Below are 16,503 nucleotides of genomic sequence, written 5' to 3'. Positions count from 1 at the left end.
CCCACTTTTCTTTTAAGTTACTTGTTGGGAGTGGCATTTTATAAAGTACATAACACCAAGATAAAGGGAGACCTTCAGGATAAAAAGATTTTGTTTTGTTTGGCATTTAATTGTAATTTAATTAATTGCATATAATGAATAGGAATACTTTCTGTATACTTCATAATTTCTTTTCCCCACCTTAAGCAATAATTGGGGACATTCTAGGATCCACATCCAAAGCATTCAGGGGCCAGTGTGGCTTTGAGAGTTCTAGATTTTTATCTTTATGTTCTGGGGTTGCATTGTATAGTAAGTTAAAGATTCCCCTCGCGCATATGTGCTAGTCGTTCCTGACTCTAGGGGGCGGTACTCATCTCTGTTTCAAAGCCAAAGAGCCAGCGCTGCCCAAAGACATCTTCGTGGTCATGTGGCCAGCATGACTAAACGCCAAAGGCACATGGAACACTGTTACCTTCCCACCAAAGGTGGTCCCTATTTTTCTATTTGCATTTTTTTTACATGCTTTCAAACTGCTAGGTTGGTAGAAGCTGGGACAAGTAACGGGAGCTCACCCCGTTACACGGCACTAGGAATTCGAACTGCTGACTGACCTTTCGATCAACAAGCTCAGCGTCTTAGCCACTGAGCAACCGCGTCCCATTGCATGTTAGTAATTAGAAATACCGGTTAGTAATCTTTTGCTGTATTGTTTTCTATTTATGCTCCTCTGCTGCCAAAGTGGGATTTATTTTGAATCTTGGATAAGATTGCAGAAGTTAGATGGATATTGGCTTGGTGCCCCCTAATATAAAGCCATAAGTGGTGAACCATGACATTCCCCATTTAAGTTCCCATTTTCATCATGAAAATATTAATGACCTTCGATAAATCATCTTCACAGCCTTAGCTGACACATCTGCATTATGAGGATATTAATTTTGACAATCCAGGGTGCTATAAGGCTAGCCCATACTTTCAGAGGAAGCAAGAGAATTTTGGGAGCTGCAAGCATTTGCTGTTTGTTTTTCTTGATAGAATGATGAAAAGATGGGTCTTGCCAGCCCCATAGACAGCACTTTCTATCGCACTTTGCTGGAGGAGGAAGACATGCAAGACTTGGTGGATGCAGAAGAATATCTTGTCCCCCATCAGGGCTTTTTCAGTGGTGAAACATCAGCTGACTATCGATCTAGGATTTCCTCCACAAGAGTAAGCATATGATTTAGTTAATAATATCCAAAACAGTCAAAACCAGTTTGTATCTTGATTATGCCACACTATATTTCTCTTTCATTGAAATAGGGAATATTTTTTTAGTTTAAGGACTGATTTAATTTAAGCAAACAAAATTTTAAAACTCTTCCTTGAATAGCTCAATAAAAAGAGTTCTTGTTTCCAGCTACAAGCAACTCAAACTGAGTGGAAGATCAGACTAGATCAATGTTTTCAGATTTGGCAATTTTAAGATGTATGGATTTCAATTCCCAGAAACGGGGGGATTCAGGGAGCTAGATCCATATATCTTAAAGTTGCCAAATGTGAAAAACTTGCCTAGATAATCTCTAATGTTCCTTCCAATGGAATCATAGGCAGGAGCTAGTGCTACCTGTCTGCATAATGAAAAAGATTGGCACTTGCTTTCTAAGCATGGGGGGGAAGGGGGGGGAAGGAATCTGCCAATCAAAGGCCAGTATCACCAAGCAGTTGAAGTCTGCAGTACGTAATTTTGCTTTGAGGCAAGAGCAGAAAAAAAAATCAGCAAAAAAAGAAAAAAATGTATTTCCAGAGATTGCTAGACTAGAACATGGTGTGGATAATAAAACCACAAACATCAAACCTACACACAGAAACTAGGAGGAGGTTTGGTCCAGTTCCCTCAACAGTTCACCTGAAGATATCAGAGAAATATGCCCATAGGTCCAAAAAGGCTGGAGATCTACTTGTAAAAGCTATGTCTATGAACTGAAAAACAAAGCAATAATACACAATAAGGTATGTTCAAGGGGGAGGACATGCTTTTAGCAAAATTCTTGCAAGTTATTTTGTTTTGCTAATTTTCTGTGCTATGATAAGTGGAAGACTTGAATATATATTAGTTAAAAACTACATTTTTTAAACCCAAATTTGTAAACTACGGCTTTATTATTTTACAAATAATTCAAGCTGCGAACATATTCAACACACCTTCCTTTTCCTATTTTCCTTACAACAAAAATCCTGTGAGGTGAGTTGGACCCAGAGTGACTGGCCCAAAGTCATCCTGGTTTTCCTAGCTGTGGTGGCTGAATAGTTAGAATGCAATATTGCAGACTAACTCACTGCTCACTCCAGAAGTTCAGTTCTGACCGGCTCAACCTTCCATCCTTCCGGGGTTGGTAGAATGAGGACTCACATTATTGGGCACAATATACTGACTCTGTAACCCAATTAGAGAGGGCTGTGAGAGAGGATATATAAGTCTTAAATGCTATTGCTGTTGCTAAGGCAGACTTTAGCTCATGATCTATCTCTTTCTAGCTTGATGCCTTAATCACTGGATCAAACTGGCTGTCTGCATTTACATACTAAATGCATTTATATATTACATGGCTGTCTGCATTTACACACACTGTGTGTGTATAAATGCAGACAGCCATCTCTGTGTGTGTGTGTGTATACAAATTACAAAATTTCCTATAAAATGCCTATCTAGATCCACACAGCATGCTCTTATAGCATCCATTTTTTAAGATCTTGTGAACTGTTTTCTTCTAGAATGTTCTAGAGACTCAAATAGATACAGAAGAGACTGAGGAGTCTCCTCAGTACCCATATTTGGGGCCATCCCTTTCTGAAGAGTCAGAAAGTATCACCACTGACGTGCATGAGGAAGACTATGCAGCAAGCAAAGCAGTGCAGAATTCAGCACCATTGCAGTCACCTGATTCGTCTGTTCAGCGCTATAGTGAAGATCCCACGAGTGCATTAGTTAATGAAAAGGAGAATCCTGATAACAAGAGCTACGCTGCACCATTAAGCTTGCCTATCATACCAGGTATGTGCTATTCTCTTTATTGGAAGACTGCATAGCAATTTGATTTTGAAGGTAGAACAGTGCCTGGGATATTTATGTAGTTTGCAAATTCTTAAAGCTAATACATCGTTTTTCTCTGCAGCACAATCTTAAGAAAATATGTTTAGTTTAAGCAACCCTATACAGATCCTGATAGATGTGTATCCACGCACTGCATAGCTTTTCTCTGTATAATGGCATATTGAGTATTTCAGATATTTAGTACTGGATCTGCCTGTTCTCAAAGTATGTTTCTAACCTTTATTAAATTTGGATTGAAAACATTTGTCCTGAGTGCAGTTAGTAGTTTTTGTTGATAAGCATGCAAGCTACCACAACCTGGATTTTACTATTCTTATTCTTTTCTTTCTTTTCCTGGTAGAGTATGTAAATCAACCAGAAAACAACCTTCCACCCAACAAAAACCTACGACTACCAGGATCTACACTAGAAAAGCAAAAAAGGCACATGGGCAAAAATGGGCTTGTCAAGGAACCAAAGAATGCATTCTATATGAGTTTCACCAGTGCAGTGGAAAATCCAGAGTACCTGACACCATGCAGTGTCCCTGCATCTAGCCCTTTACCACAAGCTTTTGACAACCTTTATTATTGGAACCAAGAAAATCCTAAATGCAATCCAGCAGAATTCTTTGCCACCTCCATTGTTCCTCCTGCTGCTACCAATGGGTTTCCTCCAACCCCAACAGCAGAGAACCTGGAGTATTTAGGGCTGTCAGAATCAGTCACCTGTTCCAAGGACTTTGCATAAAAAACTATTTCTCATGACCAGTCAGACTGACTTTTCTAATCAAGACACCTCAGGATACAAACCCAGGCATGATGAACCCGATTAAAGCCTTAATGGTCCTTTTAAGGCCCAATAGGGTTGTTTCTCTCATATCTCCTAGCTGAGGAAAGAAGATGGTGGGCACATTTGGATCTACTGCAATAGAATAGCATGGCTTTTTACTCCCTCTTAATTAATACTGGCAGTAGCAAGATTTTCCCTCTGCTACTACCCTAAGATGTGCTGTTGAAAATTTTGGGGTCCAAGTATGGATTTTTGTTTGGCTGGATTGCAAGTTTTGGTCAGTATAGTACTAGTAATTAAACATACTAGTTGGCTCAGAATTTTGCAACACCAAGTATATTTCCATCACCCCAAGTATCAGATGACGGACACTGGTTTTAAATAAAAAGAGGTTAAAAATCCTGCAAACTTGAAGTCTGCCCATTTCTGGGCTGTAAGGCACTACATCTGTGACATTCCTCCGATTCAAGCAGCTCAGCTGCCATTTGGGTACTTCAGCAGAATGGAGTGCTCTTTTACTTCTCACCACATCTGTAGCCTCTGCTTTTAATGTCTTGGGCTCCAAGATAAGAGGGTCAGACTACTAGAAGGGCCTGAAAAATTGCAAGTTGGAATTATAATACATTAAGAAGAGCGAAAATATTCTTACCGGAGTTTGGACTGACAGGAAGAGTGGAAAATAAGGGCAAAACATGATTTTTGGAAATTTTATTATTGCTTAAACAGATATTCTTCAACCTTAGGGTGGGAATAATATGCCATTATAGCAAAGTAGAACAAAATAATTTATGTTTTTTCAACAAGGTACCTTAGAACAAAGAAAGTTTTGCTTAGTGACAAATTAGTTTTGCCATGGTCTTTAAAATTACAAGAAGTTTCTAAAAGAGGCAGTTGAGGAACCAAAACAAATGTATTTAGTTTAGTTTAGTGATGCTAATTCAGAAAGGGAATGTTTGGATTAGAAAGTAATTGATATATATTATATGATATTTGACATGCCACTTCCTAGTTTGTACCAAGAGTACTGACAAAAAGCATCTAACATATTGCTTCAGTTAGAGGCAATAGTAGAAGTTAGTTTCTTCATAGGCACAATATGCCTCCTTTAATAGTGATTTTGAAATATTTATTTTTTAAGAAAGTGAAAGCTGCACACATGCCTCCAGTATATGAGAGGGCAGACTGATAGTGGATGTCAAATATAGATTTCTAAGAGCCTTGCTTTTACGAATGGGTCCAGCGTTGACGGAGGCAAATGTATGTTTGAAGTGCATAGATACAGATATGTCTTCTAAATCACAGAAGCCAGAGATAACTGAGTAAGATTTGTCAGAAATTGTGAGTGAATTTTTGATATTCTGCATAGTCTCTTACTTTCTCTCATGCAGTCAAGGCTAGAGCAAAAAATGTGCAAAACAGAGTACAGAATTACTCAGTATAATTTATGTAGCAACATAAAGGAACTTTTTCATTAAGCACAGATTAAAGGGTGCTTAATTTTTTACTCTCTGAAAGAATTAATTCGTAATCAGTGTATATTTATGCCAGCAATGGTCCTGTTAAAGTTGATTTGTTATCTTCCAGATTGTACTTCCTCTGTTTTAATTGAAGTCTTTCCTCAATGAATTAACTTTTAACTATTACTATTATGTCTAAAATGCTGTATATAAAAATAATTGGTTTGTCTCTAAAGTGAACTTAGTGACATCTAAGTGAATCCCAGGACCGTATTTCTGTGGTATGTTGGAATGGAAGAGTAATATGTCTGAAAAGCATTAGATTGGGGAAGGTTCCTGTAAGTCACTATCTCCCATTCCATGTGTTACGATTGTAGGTTTATTATATACTGCTAAAATTCTTTTGTTTTTAACCTTCACTTAGGCAAAACAGTGCTTCACAAAGCTAAACTTGTTGAATCTATGTACCTCAAATGGGCTAACATATAGAATGCACACCAAATTTGGGACCCATGACTCCCATGGGATTGAAAGTTGGCAATTTTGTGTCCATTTCAATGCTGCCATGCCATCATACTGCTACAGTTAGTTGTAGTCATGTGGTTTTAATTTGCAGTATTCCCTGCCAGCTTCCTACCAGGAAAGTCAGTGGGGAAGTTGACACAAAATCAGGAGTTAATCCCACTCCATTGCTTTTTTACCCACCAGTGGTCATTCTGTTTCTGTTCATTTAGTAAGGAAATATCTCTGAAACAGTGACTCAATAGGTCACGAGTTGTCTTGGTCTTTTTCTAAAATCATTTTGAATAAATACTGTGATTACAACTAAATCTATTTCTTCCTCTCTTTTCAAATCAAATTTGAAAAGAAAGTGGGGTAATGAAATGGAGATGCTAACATTAGTGCACTGTTTTCTGATGTATTTATAGGAAATAGGACAAGAGAAATTAAAACTTTACCAGGTCATCCCAACGCTGACAAAAAAATAACCACTTTCAACATGTACATACAGAGAACAAGTCTGAGGATCTGGAGAAATGCCTTTTTGTTATGATATTTGAATATCTAAAATGGCTGTGTATGTCAACAATTCTGAAAGCTGCAGATGGCAGTAGGTTAGGTGAAGATCCTTAAAGAGTAAAGGGATGTAGTGTGATTGGTATAGCTTGTTCCTTGTATATACAGAATGTCTTGGAATTGTAAATACTGTTTACAAAATCTATGGAAGACAATAAGAAACAAATCAATACAATAGAATGTGTATGTAGTTGTTCTAGGGAATGGTTTACTATTTCCGATGTTCACTGTATTTGCATATTCTCCTGCTTTACATTGAAACCTGTGTTTTCCAGCTGGTGCTAAGTTAGATCATTGAAAGGTACCAGCTGTCAGTGGTTTTTTTAAAAAAATGAAAAATGTGTTATAAGTATTTGTATATCTGAGAAATGTATAATATAGTTTTCATTTTCTATAATATTTGTGTTGAAGCTTTTTTATTGTCCCTTAAACTGACATTTCTTTAACTGCTCAATCCCGCATATATAGGGTCACAAATAATCTCTAGAGAAACTCTGCCCTTTTGGCAGAATTTAGATGCTTTTGACAGCAGAAAAATGAGAGGATGATTCCTTTTGCCCATGTTATTGAGATTTCTATGTTTTAACAATTACATAAAACAATTTCCTCAACTTCAATATATAAATTATACAGATCAATTGATCTGAACTAACATAGTACTCTTGAATTAATAACTACATCTTAGAAAAACTAAATTGCAGCTAACTTAGTTGTTTTTTCCCTACTAGACTTTGGATCAGTCACGCTCTCTCAGCCTGATCACCTCACAAGGTTGTTAAGCAAAAATATTAGATATGTTTGCCACCTTGAGTTATTTATAAAAAATAAAGGGGTGATATAAATAAAATAAAGATCAGGCAGAGACACTGTAGATTTATTTAAAAGGGGGGGGGAGGGAGGAGAAAGGCCAATAAATGATGAAAGGATGACACTGAGGATCAGTAAAAAGGAGACTTGTATCGTTTAAAAAAAAAAAGATTATGGGGTAGTTGACTTCTCTTCACTTAACCCAGTGGGTCTCAACCTTCCTAATGCCGCGACCCTTTAATACAGTTCCTCATGTTGTGGTGACCCCCAACCATAAAATTATTCCTAAGACTATTGAAAATATGTGTTTTCCGATGGTCTTAGGCGACCCCTGTGAAAGGGTCATTCGACCCCCAAAGGGGTCCCGACCCACAGGTTGAGAACCACTGACTTAACCTGTGCACTGGTTCTATTCACTGACCATTTTAGTAATTAAAAATTGCTTATAGGAACAAGGCATGGATGCTGTAGTACAGACATAAATCATTCCAATTCTTTGGCCAGAACCTAAGGCCAGATCTGAATAATGTATATGCATGTAAGTGTTCATGTATTGTTTTAGCCTTATTTTTTTTTTTCACTTCATGCACGTGCAAGATGGAAGCTGGACTTTTGAACATGTGGAAAATACTTTTTTTTAGAGTGAGATTGTTAGCACAAGGATCTCTTCCTTGGTCAGTGATGGCACCTAGACACTTTCTTTGGAACAACTCCCTGGCTTCCCCTCTCCTTCTATCTCTTGCATGGTATCAGTGAAAGGAACTGTCCACTGGGCTGATCCAGTGAGATTTTTTGCAACCGATGAATAGAAGCAAATACAGGTAATCTTGTGATTTAAGTTTCATGCTGAAAGCAAACCCCTGCAATTGAGACTATCTATTTTTAACAGGGAAAAAAACTAAAAAAAAAATTAAAACCATTTTAATGTTCAAATTTTCTAATTCTAAATTGCAAAATTTTAAATCGTGCCCCATATCATGCCTTGCAAACAGCAATCTTATTTCTTTCAAGCTATTTCCCAAATGTGAAAAGCTTCTCTAATTAATTGATTAGCAGCACTACACAGACAACATATTGCAAGCTTTTTAGCATTTTCTCCTTTATTATAAATTGCAGTAAATAGAGGCTCATCAACAATTTAAACATATAAATTAAGACTCTGGAAGAAGGAAGATTATTCGTGCCTTTCACTGTCTGGCCCCAGCAAAGGGTGCCAATAAGCAGCATTATTTTCAATTACTTCTTAGAATTACTCACTGATAGATCTAAGATGAAAATTGGATTATCAGAATCAAGTCTTAAGACAAGATAGAGGCATCATAGTACAGTGAAAATGACAGTAAAGTAAAAACTAAAAGAAATTATATTGCTCATTCCTACAAAATAAGCTGTGAAACATGCAGTTACAGGGTTGATAACTTATGTTCTAATTTCAATGTTTGCCACATGTACTGATGAGAATACTTACTATCACAATATGATCATGTCATGAAATCTGTATTACTAGTATAATAGATATAGATCTGCAATTTAATCAAAAAGACTGTTATTGGCAAGTAAACACTTCAAGTTAGATAGGTTCACACTCTGATCCAAATGAAACTCTTAAGTCTCACTGATTGCAATGGAAGTGTTAGACTTGTAACTTACTGTTGAAATAACTGAACTACAAAAATACTTACTGGGAGTGGGGTGAAAAGTTCAAGTTTAGTTTTTAAAAAGACAATTGAGCTATAAATGTAAGTCACTCACAAAATAATTTTCAAATGTCCTACTATGAATTACTTTCAATTTCATACTTGGCCCAGAACATAAGCACGAAAGAACTGCAGTACTTTCTTTGTCAACAAATCATGTCTAGTTTGGGGATATTTTAGAAGGATGATCATTTGCAAAAGTTCAGAGTAGTGTAGAAAAGAAATTAGAATCTAAGCATTCCCTTCTCATGTGTAGCAACACCATCCTGGTTATCTCAACAGACTTTTACATAAAATTAGGGAAACACTAAGCCTAAGATAAATCTCTGGCAGTTGGGTAGGGGAGCAATAGCATTGTTGTGATTAATTCTCATTCATGTAGTGTGATATGCAGGATGTTTTTCATTTTGAAGGACTCCTTTAGCAACATTGATCCCCAAAATGTTGCTTAAAATATGTGGTCCTTGAAAACATTTGCTGTAGCATCAATTGTACCTATACAGGACTATTGGGAAGACTTCTTATCAAGCTTCACTCTGACCCTGCAGATTTCAAAATGAAGTCAGGTTTTGGCACCAACTCATTCTAAATCCCCGGAAAGGAGCAGGAGAATGGCCAGAAGTTGAGGTTTTAAAGGCAGAGAAGCTAAATGATCTTAGATGTTCTAAGAAATGTGAGGTTTTACTCCTCTTCATTCAGATGGGGTTAAAAGAAATACAGCAGGAAAAACCCATGCTAGTGTCACAAACATAGAAAAATGAATTACATTAAATTCTCATGGAAAAAAAGATTACCGGTACTTTATTGAATAAGCCCTGTTAAATCACCTCCCAAATATGGCTTAAGTTCTAGTTTATTTTACTTGTTTGTAAACAACCCAAATTACTTTAATGTCTGTCCTGATCTGGTATTTACCTAGTGATGGAATTAATACCAGAAGCAAAAGTTAGAAGAAAAAATTGGAAGCTAAAGTTGGAATCAAAAATTGGAAGCTAAAGTTGGAAGAAAAAACTGGAAGCAAAAGTTGGAAGCAAACGTGACAAGGATTCAGGGAGGGTGGGCAAGTGGAGAACATGGAGTAAATGGAAAAAATACACTAAAGAATGACACAAGGTGGCCGGCTCTTGGTGATTTTCTCAAGTGGCTCTCCATTACTAGCCCTCCGAATGGCTTCAATGAGCTAGAGGGACAAAATGGAGAAAACAAACTCTTTAATTTTTTTTTCATTTTCAGTAGACTTACTGAGTGAAAAAGAATAAACTCTCAAAACACCATCTGAAGTTATTGGGCAAAAAAACCTCTCTTTTAAAGAAATGCCAGGAGTATATCAACGTGTTTTATAATATGAATAATAAAATCAAGGATGGGAAAATAAATCTCTTGTACATAATTTCTTTCCCCATGAACCTTGAAAATGAAGAATTTTTAACTCTCATGTTGCGTGAACAGAGTTTTACATTTCTACAAGGGACTTCTTTCTTCCTCCTCCCTGAAGTGCCCTCTCCCCATCTATTCTACAGTATTATCATCTCTCTGGAACAGGTTTGAAGGAAAATGGCAGCTACTGCAAGAAAAGGGATAATTTTTTTCTATCACATCTACAACAGCTATTCTACCCGTAGGATAGGATAACTAGAGCTAGCCTACAACAGTAATTTTTTAGGAGGAAGTGACTGATACTATTAAAATAATGGTCTCACTTTATCTGGGTGAGACCATGAATTCAGAATACTTTTTTTTTTAACAATACTATTTTATTCCTGGCATGTCTGCACAATATTTTTTCAAATAATGTCAAGGATGAATGTAACTTCTAAAGCAAATATCAGCACCATTTTCAGCATCTAAGCAGTCCTCTACTTTTTAACTAAAACTAGTCCAATCCTACAATATGTTGCTGAGCTCATCTCTGAAACCTTACATGAGAACAATTTGACCATTATCTTAGATATTTAAGCTTTCTTCCAAAATAACTGCTTGAATTGAGGAATAGCAGGGGAAAATAAGAACTCACGTCTTTCTCATAAGGGAATCCTCCATTCTCAAGTTTGGAGAAGATCAATTGTCCATTTATTTCTATTTCAAAGGTACCTTAAAAAAAGATGTTGCATTATAACCAATTCAGTTCATATTACATCCATTCAGAATCAATGACCTGTTTGTGTCACCTTTCTCAAAAAACAACCTATGAAGTGACAGCAAGATTTCATATTCATATGCATAATATACACATCCCTACTCGGATGTGGACAATCCATGTGAAAGTCTACACATTAGAAGACAACTCATCTCCTTGTAGCATAGTAAATTTTTACTGGCTATACAGTAAAGCTCAACATTTCAAAAGTATCTAGAGTTCTTTAATAATTCACCAGATATTTCTTAATAATATATACATATGGATAAGCCCATCCACAGATAAGTTGAACCCAATTTGAGGGATATATTTTAGTACCTCAAATTCTCAGCTTATCCATGAGTATATACTGTATATAGAGGAGAGTTCAATAGGTGACCTAGCAAACAGGGACAAAAATAATAATATTTTTTCCCTATTACTACCACCTCTCTTCTTTCTCATTTTAATCAACATGAGTATGAACTTTATTTTCCTAAGCTCCTAGGGCTGATCATAGGCTAGTTCCCTAATTCTAAGGGGTACAACCAGCCCAAAGACTGGTGTTCCTCTAATGAACATGTACAGACATTAATTTCACAGATTTAGTGTGTTCATTCCATCATATCACAAATGAGATCTTGCTAATTGCTGCTGTTTATTAGCATACATGCTAACTTGTACCTGTGCCCCCAAGACGGGATTCAATCTCCACATCAGGGTACTCTTCTTTTACAGCACTAGCCAGTTCCAGGTAGGCAGATTCAAAGCCACAGGGCTTGCTGAAAATAAATTTAGTGTTGGTGTTAGAAGTTAAGTTGAAGATAGGGCAATAAAGTGAATGTTGGATGGAGGCAATAAAATATTTAATTTTTATATATGGTTCCCTCGAGACTGAAGAATTCACAAAGATTATATGTACTGTTTGCGTATTATCTTTCTTTGGAATGAAGGGCTGGATTCCAATATTTTGTAAATATTACAAAAAGGAGAAAAAAAAACAACCCACCCAACATTGATACATAAAATATAGGAACTCATGCTATTATTCTGCTTTCTAGGCAAGTTTCTGTCATTAAACTCTGAACCATGCCAGACAAACTAGTTATTTGGCTTCTGAGCTTGATAAAATATAGATAGATAGGCTAAATAAACCTTAAGCACACATAAACATTCTCCCACCATCAAGGTGCCAAACTAAATCCCTGTTATTTGTTCTTAAAGTAAGATTTGGTGTGTGAAGAGCCCGGAAAGGGATGTTATTCTGTTCCTAACAATCTGTCAAAATGCAGGTTGAATTGGTTATACCATAAAGTTTATGGCATAAACCAGACTAACTGGGGTATCTCACATGTTTTATTGTACTGTGAGTTATATGGAGTATGTAGGTCAATATATACTGCTCAAAAAAATAAAGGGAACACAAGCAGAAGTCATCCGAGATCTGAATGAATGAAATAGACTTATTAAATACTTTGTTCTTTACATACAGTAGTTTATACACTGCTCAAACAATTAAAGGGAACACAAAACTACTGTATGTAACAAACAAAGTATTTAATAAAGCTATTTCATTCATTCAGATCTCGGTTGTCTTTATTTTTTTGAGCAGTGTATATTCTCCCCTTACTAGAGAGATTGCCAGGGAGGACAGATGACTTTTATGTAGGCTTTCTCCTCGAAGACTCAAATCCAGCTACCATGCAGTGGCAAAATTCTGTCTCACTACAGTGTACACAAGAAAAAAATTCTGGTTACAGAATTATAGATGTCAACTGGTGCCAATTTTTTGGAGATATCTCTAACCAGGGTGGATAAAAATCAATGATTTTTTTGAAAAAATAAAAAAAAATCAGATTTTTTAAAATTTAAATCGGATTTTTTTGATTTTTATCGAATTTATTTTAATAAAAAACTTTTGGGGTAAAAATCTATCGTAAGATAGTTTTCTATTTAAGATACATAAATAATTTAGTTTAGTCAGCATGAAATGGAGCTTAGTTATGTAGCATGAGGCTGTATATTCTGCAACACTGGGACTATCGGTGAGTCAACAGTGGGTCAAAGGAGTAGCAGAGATGACAGTTGCTCTTTAAAAAATATGATTTAAATCGAGTTGATTTAAATCAAGCCTTTTTACTAGTGATTTAAATCATGATTTAAATCGTGATTTAAATCAACTCGATTTAACTCAAATCCACCCTGTCTCTAACAATTATTGGAAAAATACTTTTACTCGCATACATATCGACCCTCCCTGCATGTAAAATTAGCGAGTGACCCTAACGGTTTGAGATCATGTATTTTCATAACAGGGATGTTATTATTCACGATTAATGTCAGTATTATTTTAAATTTATTGTATGTCTATTGATGATAATAAAGTTTTTATTCTGTTCTTCTCAGAGTAGCTGGGGAATTCTGGGAGTTGAAGTTCACGCGTCTTAAAAGTTGCCGAAACGCTGCTATAAACCAGCAGTAGTGGTCCAAGAGCAAGGAGATTAAGACGGAAACATGGAGGGAAGAAAACGCGGCTCTCTACTTCCCAGCCCTAATGGTGCAGTTGAAGGGAAACCAGACAGCGAAATCAAGAAGCGCGAGGGAAAATAGCAACCGTCTGTCGCGGCCTCCATGGATGGGCGGGATTATCTTCGGCCGAGGCGTGGCCTTCCCCCCACAGGCGCCTCCCCCCTCCTCTCTTTCGCTCACCAGTATTCCACGACGATATGAATCCCTCTTCCGGTAACGGGCGGGACCTCCGTAGTCGGCTCCCCTGACCCGTCGCTCATCATACCAACTGCTAGCGAGTCCACGGAACCCACCGCAGAGGCTTCCCGTCTCAGTCGGGCCGAAGTTTCAAAAACCCAAGGCTGACTTCCTGTGGGTTGATACCTCATCACAGGCAAGGAAACATACTTCCGGTTTCGGCTCCATGGCGGGTGCCGAGAATTATGTGGGCTTTCAGCGACTTTGCTGGGTCACGTGGTTTCCTCGGATTCCACTATCTCTGCCTCAGCGCCGAGGGCTTGAGCTCCCCCTGCTGATCGTTAGCATAATCATTATGCAGACCAGGGGTCTCCCAACCTTGGCGACTTTAAGACCTGTGGACTTCAATTCCCACAATGCTTTGCTTTGCTGGCTGAGGAATTCTGGGAATTGAAGTCCGCAGGTCTTAAAGTTGCCAAGGTTGGAGACTCCAGATGCAGACCCTATCCGTTCCCTTTAAGTCAGCTGTATCCTCTCTCTCCAGTTCTCCAGGTCGCTACCATGGAAATGCTGCTACCATGGAAACGCCGCAAGGGAGCAGTTCCATTCTGATGGTTAACTCTGGCGCGGTTCCTTTGATTCAGCCATAAGAGTTTGGTGTCAAAGTGGCCATTCTCTCTATTGATGACATGCTAAGTGTCTGCTGCCAAAGACACCTTTGTCTCAAATAACCCTCAGGCACTGTCTGTCCACTTTCTGTCCACAGTGCCTTGCTGTGGAAAATACAAATACAAACTTTCTATCTATATCAACTATATATCAACTATCATCTATATCAAATTCTTGCCTTCAAGAATTGATAAAATTGAAGGGAATCGGGATCACTGGATTTGCCACCTCCACAATCTGGACATATCCTAGCCTCCAAATCTGGTGATGAGCCAGGGCAATTGTTGTTGAAGGAAATAAACTTTTGAGATAGGTTGGTGCTAAGTAGATTTGGCAAAGAGGAATCTAATTGTGGGGTCCTTGGTGGTCTTTGACCATGAGGTTTTCTTGCCGATATTTCATCACCAAACTAGGTAACATCATCAATCCTAGAAAGGAATGGGGAATGGGGATTGCTCTTATGTTTATATACTAGTATCTTGCCTATTGGTGTTGGTGGGAATGTTCTTGGAGGTTCTTGATTAACTATTTACTGTTAGTTTGTCTGCATTGATAGTTCCTTAATTGTTGGTCTAGTGTTAATCTTGGTGTTAATCTCTGCTCCTATGAGTGTTGATTACTAGTGAGAAGGTATTTTGATATTCTTGTTTCATTCTTATTTTAACAGTACAGCCATGAACATCAAGCAGCAGTCAGAAGACATAATGAAAACTCCTTAACTTCATAACAAATGGACAGACTCAACCATAGTTTCAACTATAAAACTGTGAGTATCCTAGCTCAAGCCAAGTCCCAAAATCTCAGAGAATTCCTGAAGCCTGGCATTCAGACAGATTGACCATCAACAGACACATAAAGAAAAGAGAAAATGTAAAAGGCCAAAGGGAAACAGAACTATCTTGTACATCTGCTTCCCTTTCCATCTGGATGATAATATAATACATTCCAGATTTGGGGACCAACTTCACAAATCTTGAGTGGCAGCAGCTTTGGGAATCTGTAGTTTAAAACATCAGGAAGGCACCAGATTGTTTATAATATAGCACTGTTTTATTTTTCTCAATATACATAAAAGAACAAGAAAAAAAAGTGTTGAACAATCATCTAACGTTTTGATTTTTAAAATAACAGCAATTCAAGATGTAAATCAGTGGTGAAATGCACTTACCTTTGCTACCGGTTTGGGAGTGTGAGTGTGCGCGCCTCTTCTGCGCATGCGTAGAGGGTCAAAAATGTCATGTAATGACATCACGGTGGGTAGTGGAGCCTCCCGCCACTGGCACTACCAGTTTGTGTGATCCGGCTAGATTTCACCACTGATCTAAATAAAATATTATGGAAAACATATTTCTTAAAATTATAACCAGTTCCAAAAATCTACTTACCACTGTGAAAGCTGCACACTTTTTACTTCCAAATAGGGGGTGATAATCAAGAAATGGGCATTGTATCTGATATATGATACTCAAAACAACTGTTTCTTATGTCAAGGCAAATTTGCATAGATTTGCATAGGTGTGCAAATACTAGCCAATACTTTTATCTAATAATACCTTCTGGAAAACTGTAATATTACCATTTCAGGCATTTCTTTCTTGGCTCTTGAATGATTTTGCTTCCTTGGTTTATTGTGCAAGATTTTATTGTTGTGGGGGGCACGGAGCTGCAACCATCGGAGCTGGCGAGTCCAATCACAAGTGAGGCTGTGGCGGCGGGACATGTCAGGACAGGGCTGGCCAGCCGTTCATCAGCAAGCCACTGTCCTGGCCGGGTCTAGCCGCGAGTGGCACTGGCACCAAGATGTGTGGCCAGTGCAAAGAACAGGGAGGCAACGGTGGCAATAGGACTTCTGGCAGCAGCGCAACACAACTGCTCGTCAGCTGTTCACCCCTGCAGCCGTGCACGCACTTCCAGCCATGCTTCCCAGGACTCTGCACCATTCTGTTGGCCTGGCCATGCCGCTGCAGCCAGATGTCCCGTCGCCACCGTCGCCTGTTTTTCACTCTGACCACACACCTTATTGCCTGCCGGTGCCGCTCGCAGCCAGACCCGGCCAGGACAGTAGCCTGCTGATGAGCGGCTGGCCAGCGCTGTCCTGACATGTCCTGCCGCCGCAGCCTCGCTAGT

General features: G+C 38.1%; 2 protein-coding genes and 1 long non-coding RNA gene across 12 annotated transcripts in view; 2 read left to right on the top strand and 1 right to left on the bottom strand.

Annotated features, from left to right (window-relative positions):
* ERBB2 (erb-b2 receptor tyrosine kinase 2) overlaps positions 1-6,795 on the top strand; it is a 65,518-nt gene extending 58,723 nt beyond the window's left edge. For both annotated transcript variants that reach the window (XM_087892194.1, XM_034415827.3), the window contains exons 25-27: positions 1,018-1,191; positions 2,737-3,016; positions 3,417-6,795. In XM_087892194.1, coding sequence (XP_087748320.1) covers positions 1,018-1,191; positions 2,737-3,016; positions 3,417-3,805 — 843 coding nt within the window. In that variant the 3' untranslated portion in view covers positions 3,806-6,795. The remainder of the gene's footprint in view (positions 1-1,017; positions 1,192-2,736; positions 3,017-3,416) is intronic.
* The window catches only part of MIEN1 (migration and invasion enhancer 1), a 29,971-nt gene extending 15,692 nt beyond the window's left edge, over positions 1-14,279 (bottom strand). The window contains exons 1-4 of one of the 2 annotated variants that reach the window (XM_034415832.3): positions 13,711-14,279; positions 11,686-11,783; positions 10,900-10,976; positions 8,271-10,065 (exon numbers count right to left, since the gene is read on the bottom strand). In XM_034415832.3, coding sequence (XP_034271723.2) covers positions 9,982-10,065; positions 10,900-10,976; positions 11,686-11,783; positions 13,711-13,898 — 447 coding nt within the window. In that variant the 5' untranslated portion in view covers positions 13,899-14,279 and the 3' untranslated portion in view covers positions 8,271-9,981. Of the gene's footprint in view, positions 1-8,270; positions 10,066-10,899; positions 10,977-11,685; positions 11,784-13,710 lie in introns of those variants that run through there. The other variant, XM_087892195.1, reaches the window with a different exon arrangement.
* Positions 13,765-16,503, top strand: part of LOC132711842 (uncharacterized) — a 30,262-nt gene continuing 27,523 nt past the window's right edge. For 4 of the 8 annotated variants that reach the window (XR_015733834.1, XR_015733832.1, XR_015733829.1 and 1 more), the window contains exons 1-2: positions 13,765-13,903; positions 15,044-15,142. This is a non-coding gene — a long non-coding RNA (uncharacterized LOC132711842). Of the gene's footprint in view, positions 13,904-14,137; positions 14,260-14,357; positions 14,790-15,043; positions 15,143-16,503 lie in introns of those variants that run through there. The other 4 variants (XR_015733830.1, XR_009622579.2, XR_015733833.1 and 1 more) reach the window with 3 other exon arrangements.

Source organism: Pantherophis guttatus, chromosome 4 (assembly GCF_059756535.1).
Source record: "Pantherophis guttatus breed Tessera chromosome 4, ASM5975653v1, whole genome shotgun sequence".
NCBI lineage: Eukaryota > Metazoa > Chordata > Lepidosauria > Squamata > Colubridae > Pantherophis > Pantherophis guttatus.
Note: the sequence above shows the minus strand (reverse complement) of the source record. Positions and strands in the feature narration are given on the sequence as shown.